We start from the raw sequence: 23,458 nt of genomic DNA, 5'->3' as shown, positions 1-23,458 counted from the left end.
CGATGAATTTTTCTTCAAGATTTATTGGAAATTTTTCCATTTTATATAGTAAAATATCAACTTTGAGGCCCAAGATGGCGTTTCCTTCAATTATGATGCAATTTATGACATCAGTGAAAACGCTCTATAGAGTTGTAAATCCCATGCATCTTTTTAGAGTGCAAGTGTTGTTGTTGTTTGCAACCTGAACAGTGTTTTTTATTTCTGAAGCTGTTATCATTATTATTTCATTCTTGAGGAGAAAACATCTATATATAAAGTGTAACCACGAGTCTGTGTGTGCAAAAAAAAAAAAAGGCCCAAAATCAGTTGGTAATTATTGAATTATTCCCAATTATGCAATTATTTGATAGTGTATTATTTAGTATGTCATTTGTGCAATGAAAAACTAAGTTTAGACATTGGAAGAGGAAAAACGGTCGTTCTGTGTGCTTTTTTTTGCTCATAATTTAATAGGTCATTGTAGGTTTAACCTCTCCCTCTGAAGTAAGCATTATCGCCTATTTTTGGTGTCAATTGTTTTACAGTGCATAATAAAATAAATATATATAAATTTGAATATAATTATAAAACTTTCCCTGTACTAATTCTACCTTACATGTTGAAGGTTCTCATCTTTATAGCAGTGTTTCATTTTCTCCACCCCAAAATCATATAAGAGGCAGCTGAAAGTAATAAGTAATCATGAAAATGCAATGTAAAATGGGCATGTTAAATAAATAAAAAAAACCCAAAATCAACATGATAATCCTAACAATTTGAAGAATGTTTTTGGAGGAGAGAAAGAATAATGCTCATGACGTTTCATTAGATCAGCTGTGACAAAACAGGAAGGAGAAAAGGATATAAACTCGTATATACACTAGAATTACTCCGAAATCTATCCTCAATTCTACTCTGAGTCCAACGAGGACTTACAATTATAACTCCGCAACAAATCCTCAGGGTTATGGTCCGTGTTTTATGAGCACACACGAACGTTCAATCAGGTTTGCTTTTGACTAATAATTGAATCTCTTTAGGAAAGCATGTTCACTACTCAGGAATTAAATAATAATGACAAATACTTAGGAAAAGAAAATTCCGTTTTCTCCTTAAGCTTATTTTTCCATTTCTTGAAAGTTCACAGATTCTTTGCAAAATTTATTTCAATTTCAAATATCTGCTTTTATTTTATATGTCAGACTCCATCATGAGAAGATCCAATTTAAACATAATTAAATAACCACCTTATATTAAGATTTTGTTCGAAAACGAGTGGTTTTTCAATTGTTTTTACGCCAAAATAACTTATTTGAAGCGAACAAAGAAGTATTTGTTTTCTTAGAGATCTTGTTCAGTAGGAACATCGATTTGATTTTAATTTTATTCACTAAAAGTCAATATGAGGTTGATGAAATAATATATAAAAACTTTAATGTTAACATATAAATATTTCAATTTATGGATTTTCTTTTCATAAAATTAGTGTTGAATCGCTCCCAGGACTGATTTCCTAATCCTGGGACACATAATAATATTTATATGTAGTTAGCAACTACGTCATTTCAGGTGTATAAGTTACCATAAAAGACCAATAAGGACCATTTCCTAGGACCGAATTGATAGGACTGTTGTCTTTGTTCGTTTTTTTAGACAGATCCAATACTACATACAATATAATTTATTTTATGGAGTTTTAAAGATTTCTGCACAATACTGGAATACATTTTTGCTTCAAATAAATCAAATTAAATCGATATTGCAGCTGAACTAGACGTAATAGAACCAAATATTCCTTTGAAAATAAAACCCTAATTATTTAGTACGCTTTTCAAATCAAGGTGACTATAAATAAGAAAGGAGTGTCGATATGAAACTTGCAACGCAGGCTGGTTAACGTTAGCTCACAACTTTTTTGATAACGTCACTAGTCACGTGGTAGTGACTACTTTTAAGTGTTAACTCGTATTATTCCAAGAATTATGTCTTCTCCTAGAGGTACTAGGTGCATTTGTGCTGTGTCAACCTATACAAATCCATCAGATGTCCATTATTTTTGTATATTTATTTGAAAATTTATGTTCTGACCTATTTTTCATTAAAAACAAATTTTAATTTAAAAAAAAAAAAAAAAATTAGTAACGTAGTCGTCGGAGGGTAAAGATTTACACTAATAGTATAGTCTGATGAGGAAATAAAATACTATATTATTAAAAAAGCGAGGAGCTATTCCTTTCGAAGCAACCCACTTTAAAACTGGTAGTTTATTGAACTTTAAAATGCATTTTTCTCAAAATTGAATGACATCACATCCCAATTTAAAGTCATATTTAAAATAAGGATAATCTTTGGCAGATAATTGGTTTATTTTCAAGTTATTTCTTTTTACGAAAGAGTTTGCACAAATCTACAAAAAGAATAAACATATTTACCTCAAAAATTCAAATAAAAAATGCACGAAAACCCATGGTGATAGGAAAAAAAAACTCCTCACAGATTTGTGATGAAGGCCTACTACACGAATTGAATATGTAAATTAATAGATATTTTTTGACTTTGACTTGTATCATGAGTAGAAATATCGTCAAGTTGACTTTTATACAGAATCATTTATTTATTTATTTCCTGGAGGTCTCAATTAAATAGTAATAATGAGGATGCAAATGATAATAAAAAATGAAGGAATGGTTCGTTGGAGAAGGGAAGAATGGGTGGGGATTTGGGGCTTACACAATTTTATTGAGTATTTGAGAATTTTTCATTTTATAACATGCATAACTATGTTGGAGTATGTAATTTATTGATTGATATGTCCCAAAGGAAGTATGAGTATTAAAAGTACAATCAGTGGCATGGAAACTGAAAGGTTGAAAGACCTTGACGTCACCGTTCTATGTAGTTGCACATACATTCCGATGCCACTGAGTACAAGTACAATGGGGGCATGAGCGTTGTTTATTTATATTAGTTTGAGAGAGTGATGCTGTCTTGCGGCAAAATAATACAACTCTCTGAATGATTATAGTATTTAATATATTCATTATTTGTAAATTCAAAATTGTGTTTAGGGTACAATCAAAATAAATTAAAAAGGAATCACCTATTTGATTTACATATGAGGCACCCCCAAACCACAGAGCTACAAACATAATAATTTTTTTATTTGCTCATGCCCTATTGAAGGATGCTTGTTTCGAATGTTTTTTTTTGTTTATTAATCAGGACTAGCATGCTGTATATATTAGACTCTTCCGTTGTCGCCTTAATATTTAGATCCTTCTCCTACACAAGGTCCTTTTCTGCTGAGGACAATATAACAACAATATGGTAAAGTTTCAGGCAGGTTGACTGCAAATCTTTGAGTGCATATTAAATCCTTTACATTCTTAAAAAAAAACAAAAAACAATTTTACTAATAACCAAAAATTCTTTTGCAAAGTTCTAGACCTATAAACTATTTTTTTAGGTGGTAATGAGACGGTATTGAAAGCCAGTCACAGGTTGAATATTTTTATATCTTCTCTAATTTTTTATAGACAAATCTGTACTGATGTTTAGGTCGTCTAGACGAAAATTCAAAGTGTGTACCTTTCTTCCTTTTACTACGAGCCGAGCCAAACTGAAGATGCACCGAATTTGTTAAAATTATAAGGATGTCAGATCGGTCCAATTTTAAGAGACAAGCTCATCACTACTAGTGGTCATTTTAATTTGAAAAAAAAAAAAAAATTGTGGGCTCAAAATTGAGGCCTCTTCCACCGTTTCAAATATGATGGTGTTTAAGAAATGTGAAAAAAACCCAAGCTCAAAGCAAAGTTTATATCACAAGAAAATGATCCCACAGAATAATTTGGAAATCTCGACTTCCTTCAGAGGGAGCTTAGAATTTGAGATCTTGTAAGTTTTTACACATTGATTTAATAGAGGGCGTCCTAGTGGTCATTTTTGTACATCAACCAGTTATATTAGTACTTTTATTTAATATAACAGATAAGTATTAAAGAACCATTTTTGACTTGTAGACACAAACTATTTGGGACGGTAGAAGATGCTTATAAATGAACAATTTCGACTCTTTTTCAAATTAAAATGACTTGTACTAATGCAAAAGGTCACAAGGGATCTCGAACTTTGTCAATGTAATTTTTTTGATTGTCTCCAGTAAAAAAGGGCTTTGTGTTAGGGAAATTGAATATTAGGACAAAAACGGAATGGCCTACTGTATATATAAATTAATATTATATAAATATTTAAATAATATACGCTATATGTAATGTTTTAAGTTTACAGGTCAACCTCGTGGGGAAGATATCGTGTTACATAGAATGAAACCAAATTGTACGCGATAAGACAAACGCATACAATTGAGAGTCTGATATTAGGTATTATAATAATACATACATCTTGAATATGTATAAAAAAAATCACAGAAAAAACAACAAGAAATGTTTTCACTTATGTAATGAATTAATTATAGTTTCAATGTCAGTAAACCCAACTAATGGGCACCCATTGCGGTGTTGTGTTTATTTTCTCTAAAGCTCGCTCGAGAATACGAATCGTTTCATCAATGTCGTTGTTTACAATAGTGAGATCAAAAAAGTGTCCATAGGCTTGCTTTAGCGCATCTGACTCCCTGGCTAGTCTTTCCAGGGAGCCATCAAAATCTTGCATTGTCTGTAGACATGGAGCAGCAATGAACACAACATAAGGAGCGTATTCTGAGCACCTAAGGATCTTGAGAGCCTGAGGCTCAACGTCTAAAATTGCTATTTTGGTTTCAGCATGTATACGTCGAATTGTGTCTAATTTAGTTCCGTACATTGAGTCCTCATGTGTTCCATATTCTAAATATTCATTGGCTGTTATATCAGACATCATTTCATCCTGGAAAATAAACGGTTGAGCCATTATTATTACACTGATTTATTTAATATCAGTACACATTAGTGATGCACAGGTTGTTGACATTGTTCCTACATTTTCAATCTAAAGCTAAAATATCAGCTTTGTTATTCAATTAATCCGGTACATGCAAATTGTTCTCTCGGATAGTGTATATGTTATCCGAACGGACAGGTCGTCCCAATAGGACATAATCAAACTAAAAAATATATAAATTATCCGAAAGGTTTTCTATAGCCTATCTAATATAAATATAGATTGCTTGAGGGTGCTGGTGTAGCCTATATGTGATAATGATAATTATCATTCAACGAGTTGCATTATTTTGTCACAAGATGGTCCCACTCTCTGTTGTTTTGTTTACAAACTAAAGTAAGTGAACAATGCTTGTTCCCTATTCATGGAAACAAGGTACGTTAGGATATGTGACACAGTTGTATTATCGTATAATCATTTGTATCCGCTTTATTTTAACGAGTTTACATCGACAGTTTATATTTTCTTTCTGAAAACTCTCGTGCATGCGTAAAGCATGACTTTTCAACTGTAAGACACGTAAAAAAATAATGATGTAAAGCCCTGTAATGTTATATGTCTTACTAATTATAGCGTTTCAGGGCTATCATACCTCACTCACTAGGTTAAAACCTCAACCAAATTCATCCTTGCTATGCATCAGTTTTATCAAACATAGAAAAGATTATCTTTAATTTGATATGAGGACCTTTTTTGGAACATTGAACGTAGTTTTATTGTGATAAGAGTGGTGGGTTTTATCATTTCTGTGACTAGTTATTATATAAATTATGGGGTATAGAAGGTTCTATTTAAAAACGTTACGTCAAACTAAAAAATTATTATTATGTGTGACAAAGTTTATGGGCAGCTTTGTAAAATGAACAGTTAAGTTTCAATAGGGCATGAGCAAATTAAAAAAAAATATCTCATCTGCAAGGTGGTCTGACAGTTTGGAGCTTGTTTTGAAAAAATGGAGAGGAATTTTCACTGTGCCTTCTCTTTGAGTAATGTTATTTTTATTAGATATAAATATCATTCACAGAGTTGTATTATTTTGACACAAGATGAGGCGACCCTTGGTTGCTTTGTTTACTAATGAATATATTAGTAAACAACGCTTATGCTCTATTGAATTAGTACGTATTTTATTATTATATAGGGGAAGAATTAATGCATGATGTGTTTTTGTCAAAATTTCTATATTGGTCAAATTATATAAGATATTACAGAACCTGTGCATCACGAGGGTCTATGTACTACATATGTACCTGAGAAACGAAAAAGTAATTTTTCCCATTCTCCTCATCTCTTCGTGGGGATCGAGTCGTATGTGGAATGGGATACGCATATTTATCTTGATGAGCAGCTATCAAACTGTTTTTAATATGTCTTCGACCCACACCATGAGCTCCAAGAAGAACCAATGTTTTTCTTCGAAAGGCGGGTAGTTTTACCACCTCTTCATAAGTGACCAGATCCAGCTGGTCAAATATGGAATTGTGCTTAGCAAGGTATTTGTCTCTATTGATTCTGATTCGTTTCAAATTTTTGCTAAAAAATGAGCAATTGACTGGATCTCTCTTGGCTTTTTCTATGGCTTGGCATGCAGTTCGCCATTCCTGTATAGTTTGTAAAAAATCAACAACAATTATTTACTTGAATATAAAATGCTCAAATTGTTGCTGAATATTACCTGAAGTTCTGGTGAGGGAATTAAACCAGCAGAGCCAGATATAGTGACTTTTCTAGCTTGCCACCAGTTATGATCATCCTTGCTGATGATTTGTAAAACATCTCCCATATGAAATGGGATACCAGCTTGAGCACAGGGGATTAAATCATCATCCATTGGGTCATAATCAAATTGGGCCTTTACAAATATGTCACAGGGAGGGGGAGCTGAGCGATAGGAAGGAACTATTTTGAATGTAACTGAGCCACGGGCTTCTCTCAAAAGCTTTTGTAATTGCTCAATTGTTTGATTACACACGCTCGTTCCGTTAATTTCTCGGATTTCATCACCAACATGGAGAGTAGCTTGTCGATGAATCATTCCTCCATGCATAATACGACCAACAATGCATTTCCCCTCCTCATTGAGTTTTAGGGTAATTCCCATGGGTTCATTTGTATTTCTTTGAAATTGAACTAGCCGAACTCGAGTTATATTTTCTGAAGTAACATCCCCATTAGGGCCACCTTCTATGTGATCTTGAAGGCTTAAAAAATTAGTGGAAGCTATAACTGTGCTGGTTGGGGGTGGTGTGACTCTCACGGCATCCTCACCATACACCTCGTGAGCAACAACGTCATGACTCTGAAATCAAAGTAAATAAGGTTTTGAATAAACACATTTTAAAAATCAGTTAGATAAAAGGATTTACTTGAAGCAATGCTCTTATATGGACATGCGTTAAAATTTCCCGAAGCTCTTCAATATCCGCCAAATCCTCACCAGATACTTCAAGAAAGTTTAAGGCATGTAGAGCATCGTTTAATCTCTTGCAAACATCTGCAGGAGGGAATCGAAATGGGCGATAGGAATTCGTGCTGATTTGGTCATAGAGATTCAAAAGAGAGCGAAGCTGCCTGTCTTCAAGTACTGGCTCAAGAAATTCAGAATCTTCGAGTGTATGGCGTGCCTCCAGAATACATTGAATATCGTCGAGAGAGTCTAGTACAAGCCCTACAGCTGCAGATGTCATTTCATCATCCTCACAACCACCATCAGAAGAATTTGTGCCTACATACTCCGAGGCTGTATTGGAGGAAGCGGAGGATGCAGAGCCACCAAGAAGATGCTCACAGTATGACCATTTGGGTGAAGAAACAGCTGCAAGTACTGCACCCTTCAGTTTTCTACGAGAGTTGAATTTACGAAGTTCTTCCACTGTTTCATGCAAGTGAATCTTTGGTGCATATCGGTCTCGTTCTCTGATCCATCGATGTGAAATAGCTTCATCTACAGTTAGACGATCATCGGGATCAATACATAACATTCTTCTGAGCAAATCCTTGGCATGATCACTTATATATTGCCATTTGGTAGATCCCAGGAAAAGCTTTCCCATACAAACGGATTCATACAAACGATCTTTCGTTCCAAGAAAGGGTATTGTACCAGAAAGCAAAATGTGAAGGAGAATCCCGGCAGACCACACATCAACCGGTTTTCCGTATGACCTCCTTTGTATCACTTCAGGAGCCATGAAATGAGGCGTGCCAATCCTGCCACCGTTGACCGATTGATTGCTACTATTTTGATTAGCCTTACTTGGAAGTTGGACTGCGACCCCAAAACCTCCCAACTTCACGGGAGCACTATTTTCTTTACTAAAGTAAAAAAAACACACAATCAATCAATCAATAGTCAAACCTACCAAAAACACTTTTATAAACTTATTTTTATTACCTCGCCAAAAGCACACAATGGGGTTTAATGTCTCGATGTATTATATCATTGTCATGGCAGTATTGTAAGGAAACAAGGATTTGTCGAATATAATGACTACAGACAGCTTCTGAATAAACAAATCCAGCAGAGGCTCTTTTCACTATTTCAAAGCAGAGATCCGCTCCTGCCATAAACTCAAAAACCATATACAACATTCCCTCCGAGCTAGAAATAAATAAAATGAACGTTATTGTGAGAACAACAGAATATATTCTATAGCATAAAGTATGATATTAGACTACATGGGTGAGAAAACTTCATGTACAAAATCTTGCTATGGTTAAAAAAAAGCCCTACTCAATCTTGACCTACCCTTTCCATCTTGTATTCTCCAAAGATAAAAAAGTACCTCCTTCTAAAAGAAGACCAAGAGTATATTATCTTTCTTTCCTTTGTGTACAGGATACAAAAGGGTACGGGAATCAAAGTCATGTTAGCCCTGGAGTTAGAACCCTCGGCTAAAAAATAACTAACCACCTAAAAAGAGATTTTGTGGTACAGTCCAGAAAGGCAAGAAATATGGCGAATGGGAGTTTCAGTCTTCAAATGGCGTTTTTTGACTTCTATAGCCATTTAAAAATGATTTTATTTTTACTACATTCTCTATTTCTAAGGGGATTCAGAAGTTTGAATTTTAAAAATGCTTTTTAAAGGCCACCATGTACCAAGTGGCTCAGACCGAACTGGGGGGAAAAACTTCGGTCTCGGACCAAGTCACAGCACTAATAAATATAACTGTTTTTTGTTTTTTGCAACTTTTTTTAGGATTGATTTTTTTGATGCATAGATAAATAAGTTTGGAAAAGTTTAACCAATACATATATATGGATAATTCTTTTGTAGAGAAACAAAGCAGTATGGTCCAAAATTAGAGTTCCATCAAAAAGTTAAATTACTCACTGATTATAGCCTTGTTATTGGAATAGTATGTATTATATTTCTTTTTGAAAGGTTTAATAGTGTGTTACTACAGTTGACCAATGTCCAGAGGTCTGTGCAACATGGGGCTTTCTAGTTCGAAATAGAAACAAGTTTCTTAGTATCCACAGCTGCTACATTATTATCTAATTCTTAAGTAATTATTAAGTATAAAGTGCGTGTGCACAAAAAATACAGAGAGTAACAATGAGGGTTTGCTCCTCAGGAGTTATAAATGTAAGTCCTTATTGGACACGGAGTAGAATTGAGGATTTACTGTCTTTGTCCTTGATTGATACGGAGTGGGACGTGTGTTTATTTCCTTCATCTCATAGCCCCTCAGAGCTAATTACTTACCTTTGTTCTGAACAACATGGGGGAGACGCCTACCTACTAACTTACAGCTACTAGGCACAACGCCGTCCGGAATATTTTTGCCCATGTGGCCGCACTCAAGGATTCCTTGCACAGTTTGGAAACTGTATTGTCCTCCCCCTCGACCATACTATATACATTTCAAAGTAATGAGGATTAAGATAAGTTGTAGAGGGAGATACAAGCCCCTTTGGGTTATTCATGCACAGTGTGGACCCCAGCTAATTCTACATATATCCATTTAATTTGTTAATGGAGAAACGAGGTATTTAAGAGTATATTATACATAACATAAATATCTACACTAATAAAGATGTACATTTACTCATGTAACCCCGAGTAATTTACCGCTTTTCCAATATTGCAATATTGTTAAAGCTTCACTCATGATCAAAGTCTATTTCCTCTTCTTCTCTACATAACATATGTACATACATAACTTAATTAAGATAGTCTTAAATACATAGATCCTTTATCAGAAAAAAAGAACACATGCGGCCTTTAACATCCTTTACTTAGAGGCATGCATATGTGTCTTCACCACAAAGCTAAGCAATTGTACATATTATTGTCTAATTACCCAGTGTTAAGTTTATACGTCTACACATTAGGTAAATTTATTTGAAAATATAACCAAAGATTGGTCCCTTCAAAACAGGGGATTTCACTCTAAAAAGATTGTGGTAAAAAGGTTCCTGACAAAATTGTTGGGGTAATCTCGTTACGTGGTTAAATCGTGTTTTACATTACCACTCTGAGAAAAAAGTGTTGTTGGTAATATCTTTGTGAAGCAAAATCATTGTAAGCAATATGATTGTGAGTAATTTCATTGCAAGAGAATACGATTATCGTGTGCAATTTCGTTTTTTTTTAAATGTTCCTTTAATTGCTCAGATGAAGTTGCAATGATACAATATAAGTACACATTGTAGTATTAACGTTACTTTATCTGACACAGGAATCTTATTTGAAGTACAAATACATAAAGTCCTTCTCTAGGAACAACCGGGGCGTGCACTTACGCACATTGAGTTTAGGAGAATAATTTCTCCCTAACGTGTTGTCCATTGTGCTACATCGTTCCATTCAATTTACTTTTAGTTTAAAACATTAGCAAATATTGAAAAATTGACAATTTTTATTCAAAAGTTTAAGAGCCAAGGACCGCTCCTAAATGGCTGCCTAATATATTTTCAATATTAGAACGGATTGAGAGGGTGAAGAAGAAAATCATTTTTATTATTTTTTTCTAGGTACTCTTGTACAACTATATTTCAACTTATTATTATATCACAAATAATTATTGATGAACATAATCCTGGCTATAATTGGCATGTTAAAAAAAAAACAACGGCCAAAAACAGCAGCCAAAATGATAACACTGACGACAATTTGAAGAATAATTTGGATGAGAGCAGCTACAATCAGCTGTGAGGAAGGAGAGAAATAAATAAAAAAGAACATTGGCACGAATGTATCCGATGTCGATCCTCAATTCTACCTTGAGTCCAACAAGAACTTACAATTATAACTCCGCAACAAATCCTCAAAGACAGTTACTCTCCATGAGCATACATAAATGTTCAATCAGGTTTTGAATACAAATGAATCTATTTAGGAAAGGATGTTCACTACTCAGGAATTAAATAATAATGACAAATGCTTAGGAAAAGAAAATTCCTTCCCTATATCCTCAATTACAAATTGATGATCCAGGTAAAATACACAGAATTTACATCCATATTAATAACACCCCAACAAATCCTCAGTGGTACTCTATCAATTGAGGTTGTTAGAGAGGATATGATCATATCTAACTCGATTTTTTAATACTAATATATGACACACTGATCAATCACGTAATTCGCTTTTTCTTATCATTTCTTGAGAATTCTCCAATTGCATTTTTGAGTTATTGTATAGATTTGATCCAACTTTTGAATATCACAAAAATCTATTCGCTGCAAAACATTATTTTTATTTCAAATATAAGTTTATCTTTTTGTATGTGGGATCATTCAATTTTGGGAAAATGCTATTTAAAGGTCTTTGAAGAAGGAATGGCTCGAGGTGAAGTACTGAAATATTTAAAATTCCTTGGTTTCTATGATAAATTATATTGCAGGTATTAAAAAGGAAGTATGTAAATAAATACAAGTGTGATGCGTCAACATAAAATCAATTTTGAACAAGAAAAGGAGAAAATATCTTCTTTTTTTTATTACTTTATATATAAATACATATTTTATAGACAAATTGGAGTCAATTATAGGCTTTGTATTCAAATTTGTGGGATGAGTATAGATACATAAGAATTTAAGCTATTCTAGGGTCGTTTGAAAAGTACGTAAAAAGTCCAAGAGGTTTAGTTTAGTCCATGTTTAGTTAGTAGCATCTTTTGGAAGAACATACACCACCAACTTTCAGGCAGATCGGTCTATTTCTTTCTGTTTGCCATTCGTTTGATGATTGTTTTTGATGGGGTAGAGTCCGGATAACATTTTTCAAGCCAAGCTTGGGCTTGAACGGTGTTTTTCCCCATCAAAAAGAAATGATAAATCAACACACGAAATTGCTTCGAATCCATAGTTTTTAAGAATCACAAAAGTAGAGTCACTTAAACCACTGTAACTCGATAAATAATAAACCAAACGTCATGAAATTTTGAAAGGTAACTTTTTGAATGTTTGTACTTCCGAATAATATATATGTATTTTTTTTTTGTTAATGGAGAGCTCTTGAAGTTAGGGCCGGAACCGATGTAATAGTTGTAAACTTTCATGCGATTTAAAAGACAAATATTGCCATCAATATGTTCTTTCAAATCCAAAAAATCAATCAATTTCTCAATCATTTATTGCGATAATCAGTTTTTATTATTACTTTATGTACAATTTGCAAGATATCTAGATAAGAAAAATTTGTTGTTGAAAACGGGCAATAATTCATCAAAAATACAAAGTAATTCACACTCCATTTTGAGAAAATCATTCTAGCTTGCTTTTGTGTTGATGGGCTACTGATATAAATAAGCAAAACAATGTGGTTTTTATACATCATATCAACCTCGAATGATTTCCACATCCAAAAAATTAAAATTAAATTAGTACTGCTGCTAAGCGAGACCTATTAGAGGCAAATACTCTGTCCTTAAAATAAAAGATCAATTTTTATGCATCAAATAAAAGCCCTGTGGCTTAAACAAATGACAAAACGAAATGTTATTCTTTTATTTTTATTTTTTTAAACCTTTAAAAAAAGGTAGTTTTTTGACATTTAAATTGCATTTTCTCGGGATTAGATGATATCACATTAAATACAAATACATATTTAAAATTAACATAAATTTTGCCGAAAATAAGTCTATTTATATGGGAATTACTGATTTTATTTCTTACTCAAAAGGTGACAAATCGAAAGTTCTCGAAAATCAGATTTAACAATGATATAATGCATTATGCTTGGTATTTTAAAAAAATGTCAATTTTTCTTCGAGATAGCTGATACAAACTATCTTTGATATGTTAACAGTCGGTGCAAAGGGATCAGTGCAATTCGTACTGCAATTTGATATTAATTCTTTAGTCTTTATTATTGTACTAGTGGTAGTATCCTGCATTGCCCGGAGTTATTTTGAATTCTTCATCAAATTAATTATACTTAATCACTTATTCTAATTAATTTTTTTAAAGGTCTCGCAAATTGCATTATAGGAGAATAAAAATTCCGATCACATGAATATACATATAAAAAATAATATGATTAATTAAATCCATTTGAATAGAAATATCGGAGCCAAATAAAATATCATAAATCAAATAAAGCAGGGGGATATAAAATGAATATGGAACGTACTCTATTTTTGTGTTTGACGAAAGTATGAAATAATTTAATCATATTAATCAAATAAATGTAGTAATTTGAAAATTCAACAGCTCATATCTAACAAAATATAATTAATTTACACATATATAAAGTTTAAGAATGAAACAACTATATTTTTAATTTAACCCAATTTTTAATATGCAAAAAATATATTTTTGATGTAAACTATGCACTTAACAGAAAATAAAAACGAAGAAAAGAATGAATGTTAGAAAGAACACGTAGGCGTAATACCTGGGCAAAAGAAGAAAATCTCAATATATTAGGTTGGGGAAAAAAAAAAATTTGTATCTCCTTTTTTACGCCCTTTTTTAAACTAAATATATCTTGTACATTATTCATACGATAAAGTGTTGTAAAGGTTTGAGTGTACACAAAAACGCTTATTGGAGAGTTTTTGCAGTTGACACGTTCAGTCGTGAATTATCGTGCCTCGAGTACGGGGGTCTCAAAGGAAGAAATTCGCAATATTTTACATTTTTACTACCTGAAATGGAAAAACGCGTCATTTCAGAAGCGGATTATGACTAGTAATGAAAAATGGATCCCTTACGTCAATGTCAAGCGACAAAGATCGTGGTCGAAAGCCATCAACGCGGCCCAGATCGTGGTCAAGCCAAGATTGACTGCTGGGACGTTGTTGCTATTTATTTGGTGGAATTGGCAGAGAATAATCTACTATCAATTCTGCCCTCCAGTGTGAACGACTCCACCGTTTGAAGGTAGGGATCGAACAGAGCGGCCCGCATTGGTGAATAGGAGAGGAATTGTGTTTTATCAAGACAACGCCAGGCTGCATACATATTTGATTACGCGCCAGAAGCAACAAGGTAGAAGATCAACTGTGAAAAGAAGCGCTCCATCATGAGGATGGTGTGTCTCAAGCAATCATGCGTAGGGTGGGGAGGGTGCTCCTGAGGATGAAGCCGTATTGCCTACAAAAGAGGCAGCTTCTCATTGAGGCCATGACAAAATTTTAAGAGCTGAAATGACGTAGTTACTAGCATTGAGACTCATTCCACAATCGATTTCATTGCTCTCAGTATATTTTCTTATTTTAGGTTGACGTTTGTAGTTTTGAAACACACATGAAGTCACTAACAATTAATCTTCATAATAAGCCTAGACCGAATTTTAAATGAGACCGATCCATACCCAATTTTTCATTGTGAACTGGCCAGGCCGAATTAGTTATATCCAATAAAAATAATAGCGGTTTCACACCGGTCCAGGATTTTCTAACCGAAAACCAACCCTTTTAGCAAGAGCGTTCGCAATGGTGGAGTGAAAGAGTTGTAGCCCCCCCCCCAACAAATTAAGGAATTTTTTCCTACATATGGGGAAATTATGCAGCAGAGCAAAAAAGTTAAAATTTTGAATTTTATTTTTTGAAAATAGCTCTGAATTAAAAAAAAAAAAAAATCAAAACATTTATAATCCTATTAGCCCCTGAGTAGTTACCGTAAAAGAGCGATAAGGACCAGTCCTAGGGTTTGACAAACTTAATCAAGACTGTACCGATAGGATTGTAGTTTTATTAGTTTTTTAGACTGATCCAAGACTAATCAGGACACATAGAGTACATTTGTCAAAATCTGAAACATTTTAATGAAGCAACATTTCACTTTTGATTAAACCTTAAACTTTAGCTGTTTACTTCAAAGAGCAGGCTCTTAGAGCCAGAGTGTGTCAGGACCAACACATCTCTACGTTATCTGTTAGTATCACAAAACACGGTGTGATCTTTATCTCTCAAAAAGAGAAAGGGTACATTATTCCCAACTGCGAGACTATCCTTCAATTTATATTATGACATTTTTCACATCTCCATCACTACTTATCAAGGATGTGAGCAGTACAATAATCGACAGCTGAAATAAAAATCATATTGAGGAGTATTATTGTTTCTCAACTTTTTCTGAATTACCCCAAACAATAATTAATAAAAAGTTATTATTCAACCAATCAACGTGCAGAACATGGATTAAGGGGGGGGGGGAAGCAGAAACATCATTTCTTTCTGAGGTAACACTGGGAATGTATAGTTCGGGAAGTCAACCATTTTGCATATACAAACAACCAAGTATTATAAACTTCTTTTTTATTTTACAAATATTAAGCCATTAAGGTTTTTAACCTTTTTACATCCATTACACAACTTTAGAATCTTAATAAATCCCTTCTATCCTAGATGCTTTGTTTATCTTAGAGTATCTCATTTCTCCAGAAATATTTCTTCAAATTTCGGCATGGATAATAATAATTTATATTAGTGATGAGACGATTAATCAGAATCGGCATCGGGGAAATAATGTTTAATTTGCAATTTCGATTCTTATTTGTTACTGTTATGTAACTTTTTATTACTTTTCTATGTTATATGTAGAAAAATAGCCCCTCCCACCCCCCAAATTAAGGAATTTTTGGCTTTTGTACTAGAAAATTTAAAATTTGAAATTTTCTTTCCAAAAATATAATATTTTAAATTTAATTTAATTTTTCATTTTTTTTTTCCCTAAAAAATTTAAGTATCATTGACTAACTATGCATTTTTGAAATTTTTCTCCAAAAATGTTGGCATGTATCTTTCACACTTTTTTTAAAAGGAGATTATAAGATTTAAAGAAAAAAAACGAAGAGAGAACAAAACAAAGGATTTTTGAAATTAATTTGAAAGATGAGGGAACGATAGTTGAACTTGAAAATGTTTTCCTCTCCAAACCTTATAATCTCCTTCTTTTTTTTTCTTCTTTTTCTAAAGTAGAATAGTTTAGAATTAATTTTAATTTCTTAATGTTTCGGGCAACGCCGGGTCAATCTACTCTAGTTACTGTGAAATATAATTCTTTCTCTATAGATTTGAAAATAGCCTTACCAATGATATATTCTTTACTTTTATTTTTATCAATATCACTAATATTACGCAGTTTGACTTTATTTAAAGCTTGCAGCTTATTTAAAACCTGATTTTACCCACAAAAAAACAACACTTATATAATAAATGCTAGCTAAAGTTTTGGGGAAGCTGCTGTATAAAAATCTACTCCTGAATCATGAAAGTACATTAACTCTTTTTATTAAAACATTAGATATTTGAAATACTTCAAAAACACATATCATATTAAAAAAAGGAAGTTTTTTGCAAATATGGAGCAGTGTGCAAATAATTTATGTTTTTTTGTGTGTTTTGACTCCTAGCTCTAATTTCCTTTTTCCAAGTATTCAACGTGTATTATACATAGAGTAATGCACTTGTATATATCAATCAATATATTATTAGTGTATTTATGCAGTAATGTATAAAACCGTCATTGTAGTACAGATCCATCACTCAAAACATTTTGGTGCGTCGTTGGGCATCATTTGTTATCGATAGATATACTGCATTATTTGCAAAGCATAAATTGTATAGACTTTTAACGGAGGAATTCTTTATTGAATATGTATCCGACGTTTAATTTAATGAATGTATATAATTAAATGCCTAATTTTCCATGGGTTGTGTAACTCTGATAAATACCGGGGAAACGTGATCCCGGGAGATAACCCCTCATTTGTATCTCTTATTATTTAATCCGTCGTTGGTGTGAAAACATCTCCTTCTATAAGGCGAATCCTCTGGTTTTAAACTCTGGTTTTAATTCATTTAAAAATGTATAATAAAATAATCATTTAAATGAATTTAAATATAATTATAATATTTTCCTTGCGCATATGCTTTTTCTTTAAGTATAAAAGGTTCTCCTCTTTATAGCAGTAATTCATTCTCTCCCTCCAAAATCGGCAAATAATATTAACAAGCGTCTTAGTTCAGTAATAGTATATATCTAGGTCCTGCCTTCTTCTCGCGCTCATATACAAATCCCTCCTCTATTCAATACTTGTGAATTCGACTATAGGTCTATATATTTATGAAGCAACGAGCGTGTGTAGCTATAGCTCAGCGCGTCATATTTAAAAAAAAAAAAAAAAGGAGTACACTCTATATTGTTTGTCGGTCTTTTTTTCTATTCATTGACGCTTGATGACTCCGAATAATGGTGAGTACTCCCAAAAGTAGACGATAAGAGGAGGGGGAAATCCTACCTGTATGTTTCGAGGAGCTCGACAATATGTGGGTGTTTGAGCATGTGCCATATTGTAGCTTCTCTTTTGAGATCATCGAGACTCAGGCCTGGAGTAGCTGTGAATTTGGCCACATTGATAATTTTGACTGCAAACTCTTGTCCAGTCTCTCGATGAATACATCTTCTTACGAGGGAAAAAGGGCCTTTCCCTGAAAGAAAAAAACAAAAACACACATTATTAATTTACTTGATTTGAATAAATTACCTGTTATATGTAAATATAAAAAGAATCAGTTTAAATTGATCCAAAATTGTAAATAATGAAATTGATTGTACATGCACTCAATCTCATAAAATAAAAAGATCAAAAGGGCAAGCTTTAGCCTGAAGTAACTACTGCGGGTTCAGTGGGCCCCTGTTCTTCCATTAATATAGTTGTGTAACATACGACCTGCAATATGTTTAAAAAAAAAGAACTTTACCCCCTTATCTCCTTGTGATCCTGTATGGGATCACAAAATAGAGAGGAAAAGCTAAAATGAAGAAAGTAGTCTGGACTATTTAAAAATGTTTGAAAAGCGAACAGCTTAGCTGTCATGACGTCTTATTATATAAGTAGGTAGATAGGAAATAAACGCAAACGCAATCTCTATCAAGCAAGGACATAGGTAGGAATTACTCCGTCGTTAATCCGCAATTATGTTCGGAGTCAACAAGGACCGTCACATATGTGGTACAGTGTTACTCTAAAGTTACTTTCATAAGTGTACCCACTTTATACTTGGATATTCCCTCCTCAAATATGAAAGACTAATGATAACAGCCTCAGAAAATTAAAAAAACAAAAACTTATGAAGTTGCAATTACAAAAAGTCTCACGCTCGTCTACGGTCATATTTTTTACAACTATACCATTTGTCAGAATCAAAAAATATTAAAAAAATAAAATGAGAAAATGTCCTAGTAATGAAGGAGGTTTCAGAAAAATGAAAAAAAAAATTGCTTTATAAAAAGGTCACATTAGAAAATGAGAGGAATATATTTTCTAAAAAGAAAAAATTAAATTCAAATTTTCAAAAAGGAAAGAAGGAAAAGAGACCCCCCCCCAATATTTATCATTGTTCTTGGTGCCACTCAACCTAAAAGGGGACATTAACGTGGCTCCATAGGTGGGAGTATGGTGTGGCGTAAAACCATGTTGATCCTCCATAGGGAGTGAGTTAACATAAACCCATGAGTACCTGATTAACATGCTTAGATGTTATAAAAGATGTCACATATAATAGAAGACAGAAATGCGATATAATAGAAAAAGGATTGAGTGTAACCTTTTCTAAGAAAATGTATTTTTAAATGGAAATAAATATTTTTTTCAAAAAAAAAAAAAAGAAGTTCCTTAATTTTATTTACTTAATAAGTGAAAATAATTATATTTAATTCGCTTTTCATATTGGGAGGGGAAATGATATTTATGTGAAAAAGAAGTACATGGTCTATGAATGACTTCAAACGGGCCCTGACCTTAGTTTTTATCCATACAGATATAAGGATAATAACTAATAACTGAGGACAGTTTGATATTTCGACCCCCTGCAGTCGTTTTTGCATCGAGTCCCCGTAATAACTAAGACCAGACATGCAAAAGAGTATGTAATAGACACTCAATGATGGGACAATTGGGTGAATTGAGGGTAGTGTTTATTTTATTAAAAAAAGTAACCCTTTTTTAGAGCAATATATGAGTGCTCTAATGAGTTATTTCATGATTGAAGATTTTTCTTTATTTTCTTCATCTCACAGATGATCTAATAAAACGTCATGGCAGCTGATCATGCTCTTGTCCTAATCGTTTTTCAAATGGTTAGAGTTACTATGTTCTTTTTCGTAGAATATCAAAAATGCTTACAATTTACAATGTGTGTAGGGATGTGAATATTGGCTAAACTGGAGTGGCCGTAACAACTCTGCATGAGAGAATGTCATAAAAACATATTAACATTGAGAGGCGACATACACTAACTGGCGGGGATCACCATAATCAATGCTGTAAGCAGATTCTTTTTTTTTCGTTGCAACCTAAACATGATATTTTATTTCCCAAAGCTGGCTATCATTATTATTTATGTTAAGACGTAAAACCCTGTTAATCTTCTTTAGCGAGGGGATCAACATGAAACAATGTAGACCTGATTAACATGCCAAAATGGCATGAAGAAGGGATCTGTGTAAAGAAAAAAATATGTTTTGATATTAGAAAAGGAAATAAAGTTGGCGTGTGTGATCTTTTTTTCTTCTTCATTATTTTATAAGTTGTTGTTCTGGTGTAAACTTCTGCCTTTAAATGAAGAATTTCAATTATCTTTCGTGTAAATTGATTTAAAAATGTATATTATAATAAATACATTGTCAAATCCGGATAAAATACACTGCTATTTTCTTGGATGAAAAGTTGATTATATCCAAAGTACCTCAGTTTTTGGAACCTTATGTAAATGAGTTATTTTGAAAGTCCTCATTTTGAACCAACCAGTGTTTGATTAGATCCTGTTTTTTTAAAGATCAGGGAGGGTTTTTAGCTTATTTTTCAGCAAAAGTATTTTTTCGTGGGAGGAGGCAATGATTAAAGAAGGATCTGTGCAGAGGAAAAACTAAGTTTAGCGATTAGAAAAGAAAAAACGGTTGATCGTGTGCTCTTTCTTCTTTTTAATTCATTATCTAATAGGTCGTGGGTGTGTTAACATCTCCCTCTAAAAGAAGAATTCTCGCGTGTCTTTGGTGTAAATGTTTATAAAAAGGCATAGTAAAATAATTATATATATAAAATTTAAATATAATTATAATATTTTCCCACTAATGTTATTTTAAATGTAGAAGGTTTTCTTTCCTCCCTCAAATTTCATTTAACATGCACATAATATTTACAAGGGTCTTAATTCAGTAATAACATATGTGTCTCGCTCCCGCCTTTTCATAGCGCTCTTAGAACAATCCCATCTCTATTAATACCTCTTACAAACATATACATTTTTTAAGTTAACGCTAACCTCAATTTAGCTAATATTCAAACCCCTAATTATATAATTTTCGAATCCCTTAGTAGCTATAAATACCTATAACTTCGTGGAGCTCATAGATATCGTCGAATATGATTTCATCACATGTGGACATATCGTCGTCCGCTCTGACAGGTTTCTTTTGACTCTGTTCCTTTTATAATTTTGGACTTCTTTCAAATCCTTAGTAATTATGATATTGAATCTGTAAGAAAGAGAGAGAGAAAAAATAAAATTAATACAAGCCAAGTTGGGAGGAAAGAAGAGGATGTCTTAATTTTGTTATACCTTAACAAAACATTTTGACGTAAATAAAAAATATATAATTTTATAATACATATAACATTATAATGATGTAAATCTGGGAGAGCAAACACAGCAAATGTGCTGCATCAACATAAAAACAATCTTGAACAAAGTCGAATTAAAGGAGACAATCCACTTTTATTTCATATATACAGCCCAGTATTTCATAGACATATTTGAGTCAATTATAGGCTCATTATTCAAATTACTGGGATGAGGTAATATACCCAAGGATTTTAGCTATAGTTTCCGGGGTGTCCGGAGGGGGGTGGGCCAGAGGGGCTTTGGCCAAGTATGGAATTTTTGATTTTTAATAGGAAATTTAATATTTGATATTAAAAATATAATTTTTCAAAAAATTTTCCACAAAATATAATTTTCTTTGAAAATTTTGTGGAGAAAAATTTTAAAAATCCACAGCTATTCAAAAGAAAATTATATTTTTTGGAAAAAAATTTTGAAAAATTATATTTTTACTTTCAAATATTAAATTTCCTAAGCAAAAATCCACAGCTAAAGTATTTGAAATTTTTTCCAAAAATTTATTTTTTTGTGAACAGATTTTTAATTTTTTTTTTCCCCAAATTCAATTTTTGATTTTTTTATCACAAAAATTAAACATTCAAAATTTTTTTCCAAGTTTTTTTTTCAAGAATATCAATGGATTTATGAATTTTTTTTCCACAAAATTTAAATTTTTGCAAACAGCAGCGGAGTTTCGATTTTTTTCCCCCACAAAATTCAATATTTGAATTTTTTTCCCAATTTTTTTTTTGGAGAAAGTCAATGGATTTATGAAATTTTTTTCCAAAAAATTAATTTTTTTGAACAGCCATAGATTTTTTAATTTTTTCAAGAATATTCCAAAAACCAAGTACCCCCCACCCAAAAAAAAAAAATATATATATATATGCGACACACTCATTGTGTAAATAAGAAGTTAACGATAATTCGCCGAGAAATACAAATCCAATCCACATTCAATTTTGAGAAAAATCATTCTAGCTTGCTTTTGTGTTGACGGGCCACAGTATTTGGATATTGGATAAAATTAATCAAACATCAGATGTCAACTTTTACCATTCACCAAAAATTAGAACTCTCCTTAATTATATCAAGGAATGCCTAATAAATTAACTACCCTTGTAGGGAACCAGCTCCATCACCAAATATTGTATTCCTCCCTTCGTTTTTCTTCATTAGTTAAACCTTTTTATTATTAAGGCGAGAGGATTTTAAGGATCCTCCGTATATAAAAAGTATAACATTAAAAGGTCAAACATGAACATAAATAAAAGCAATATCAAACATAATACATTCAGATATATTGGCTTATTTTACTCGTTCTCACACGTACTACAAATGGGTGACCACTACTAGACAATTATTCTATTTTGATCAGCTCTGATTAATCAGGAACGATGTCGATTATTAGAGTATTTTCAAATTTGGGTGATTAGTTGAAATACCCAATAGTTAAAACTATAGTTTAGAAACCCAATATGAGTCCTTCCAACACATTTTTTCCAGTTGTGTGTTATTAGATAATTAGTTATTGGCAATTTCGGAGAGGTCTTAAAAATGTGCTGTTTTTTTTTTTAAAAAAAAATCCGGTTCTAATTAGCCAATTTGAAAAAAACAACAAAACACCCCCAATTATAGCTCTTTAGCATAATTATCCGTGGAGTAATTCTCCTTCTTGGTTCATTTTGCTAATTTTACATTATGAAAATGAATTTAAAAAAATGTTCTTGTATGTTAGAAATTATAACAATTGACTGATTTTCATGTATCCCACCATTATAAATTCAGTAGCTAAATTGTATTTAGTTTAATTCTATAAAGTATCATGTCAAACCAATTTTTAGCAATATTTTTTTCCCGACGACATACGCATGTGTATTTATTGAAAACGAACTAAATGGATACTGTTTAAATTAATAAAACAAACTTATCAAAATAAAAATGTCAAAATAGCAACTACTTAAAAAAAATCTATTTGTGGACAATTGCAATTACATTTATAGGAAATTTAAATTGCAAAATAATAAAGAAATATATCTACTGTATATTATGTGAAACAAAAAATTATCTTATTAAAAACACTCTAAATTTCAGGATATTTCATATATTATATCTGGTTTAAAAAAAGTAAATCTTGTAGCTAATGCATGCTCTAGTAAGTGTAAAAAATTCCCCACTGCATCCCGTATCTATAAAGCCCCATTTCTTATGTTATAATTATAAGGAAAGGAGTGAATGGACTTATGAAAGATTTAAGATCTTTAAATCTCTTTTATGTGTCTATATATTTTTATTCCTCCTTAAAAATCCTGCAATTTTATCGTTAGTAGTTGAATTTCATGTCCTTCATTGGACTCAATCCCTTTTATAAATATTCATTCATATTTTGTAGCTTTTATGAGCTTTCATAGGTACTCAAATAAAATTTGGTCATAACTAGTGTTGGATTAGTCCTCGGACTGATCGCTTTA

General features: G+C 32.3%; 1 protein-coding gene across 2 annotated transcripts in view; it reads right to left on the bottom strand.

Moving 5' to 3' along the window:
- Positions 1-2,576: 2,576 nt before the first annotated feature.
- Positions 2,577-23,458, bottom strand: part of CASK (peripheral plasma membrane protein CASK) — a 67,777-nt gene continuing 46,895 nt past the window's right edge. For both annotated transcript variants that reach the window (XM_040720491.2, XM_071891376.1), the window contains exons 2-8: positions 20,715-20,862; positions 17,624-17,813; positions 8,318-8,524; positions 7,290-8,238; positions 6,599-7,222; positions 6,174-6,524; positions 2,577-4,869 (exon numbers count right to left, since the gene is read on the bottom strand). In XM_040720491.2, coding sequence (XP_040576425.1) covers positions 4,468-4,869; positions 6,174-6,524; positions 6,599-7,222; positions 7,290-8,238; positions 8,318-8,524; positions 17,624-17,813; positions 20,715-20,772 — 2,781 coding nt within the window. In that variant the 5' untranslated portion in view covers positions 20,773-20,862 and the 3' untranslated portion in view covers positions 2,577-4,467. The remainder of the gene's footprint in view (positions 4,870-6,173; positions 6,525-6,598; positions 7,223-7,289; positions 8,239-8,317; positions 8,525-17,623; positions 17,814-20,714; positions 20,863-23,458) is intronic.

The sequence above is a fragment of the Lepeophtheirus salmonis genome, chromosome 10 (genome assembly GCF_016086655.4).
Source record: "Lepeophtheirus salmonis chromosome 10, UVic_Lsal_1.4, whole genome shotgun sequence".
In the NCBI taxonomy this organism is placed as follows: Eukaryota; Metazoa; Arthropoda; class Copepoda; order Siphonostomatoida; family Caligidae; genus Lepeophtheirus; species Lepeophtheirus salmonis.
This window is presented reverse-complemented; position numbering and strand designations above follow the sequence as displayed.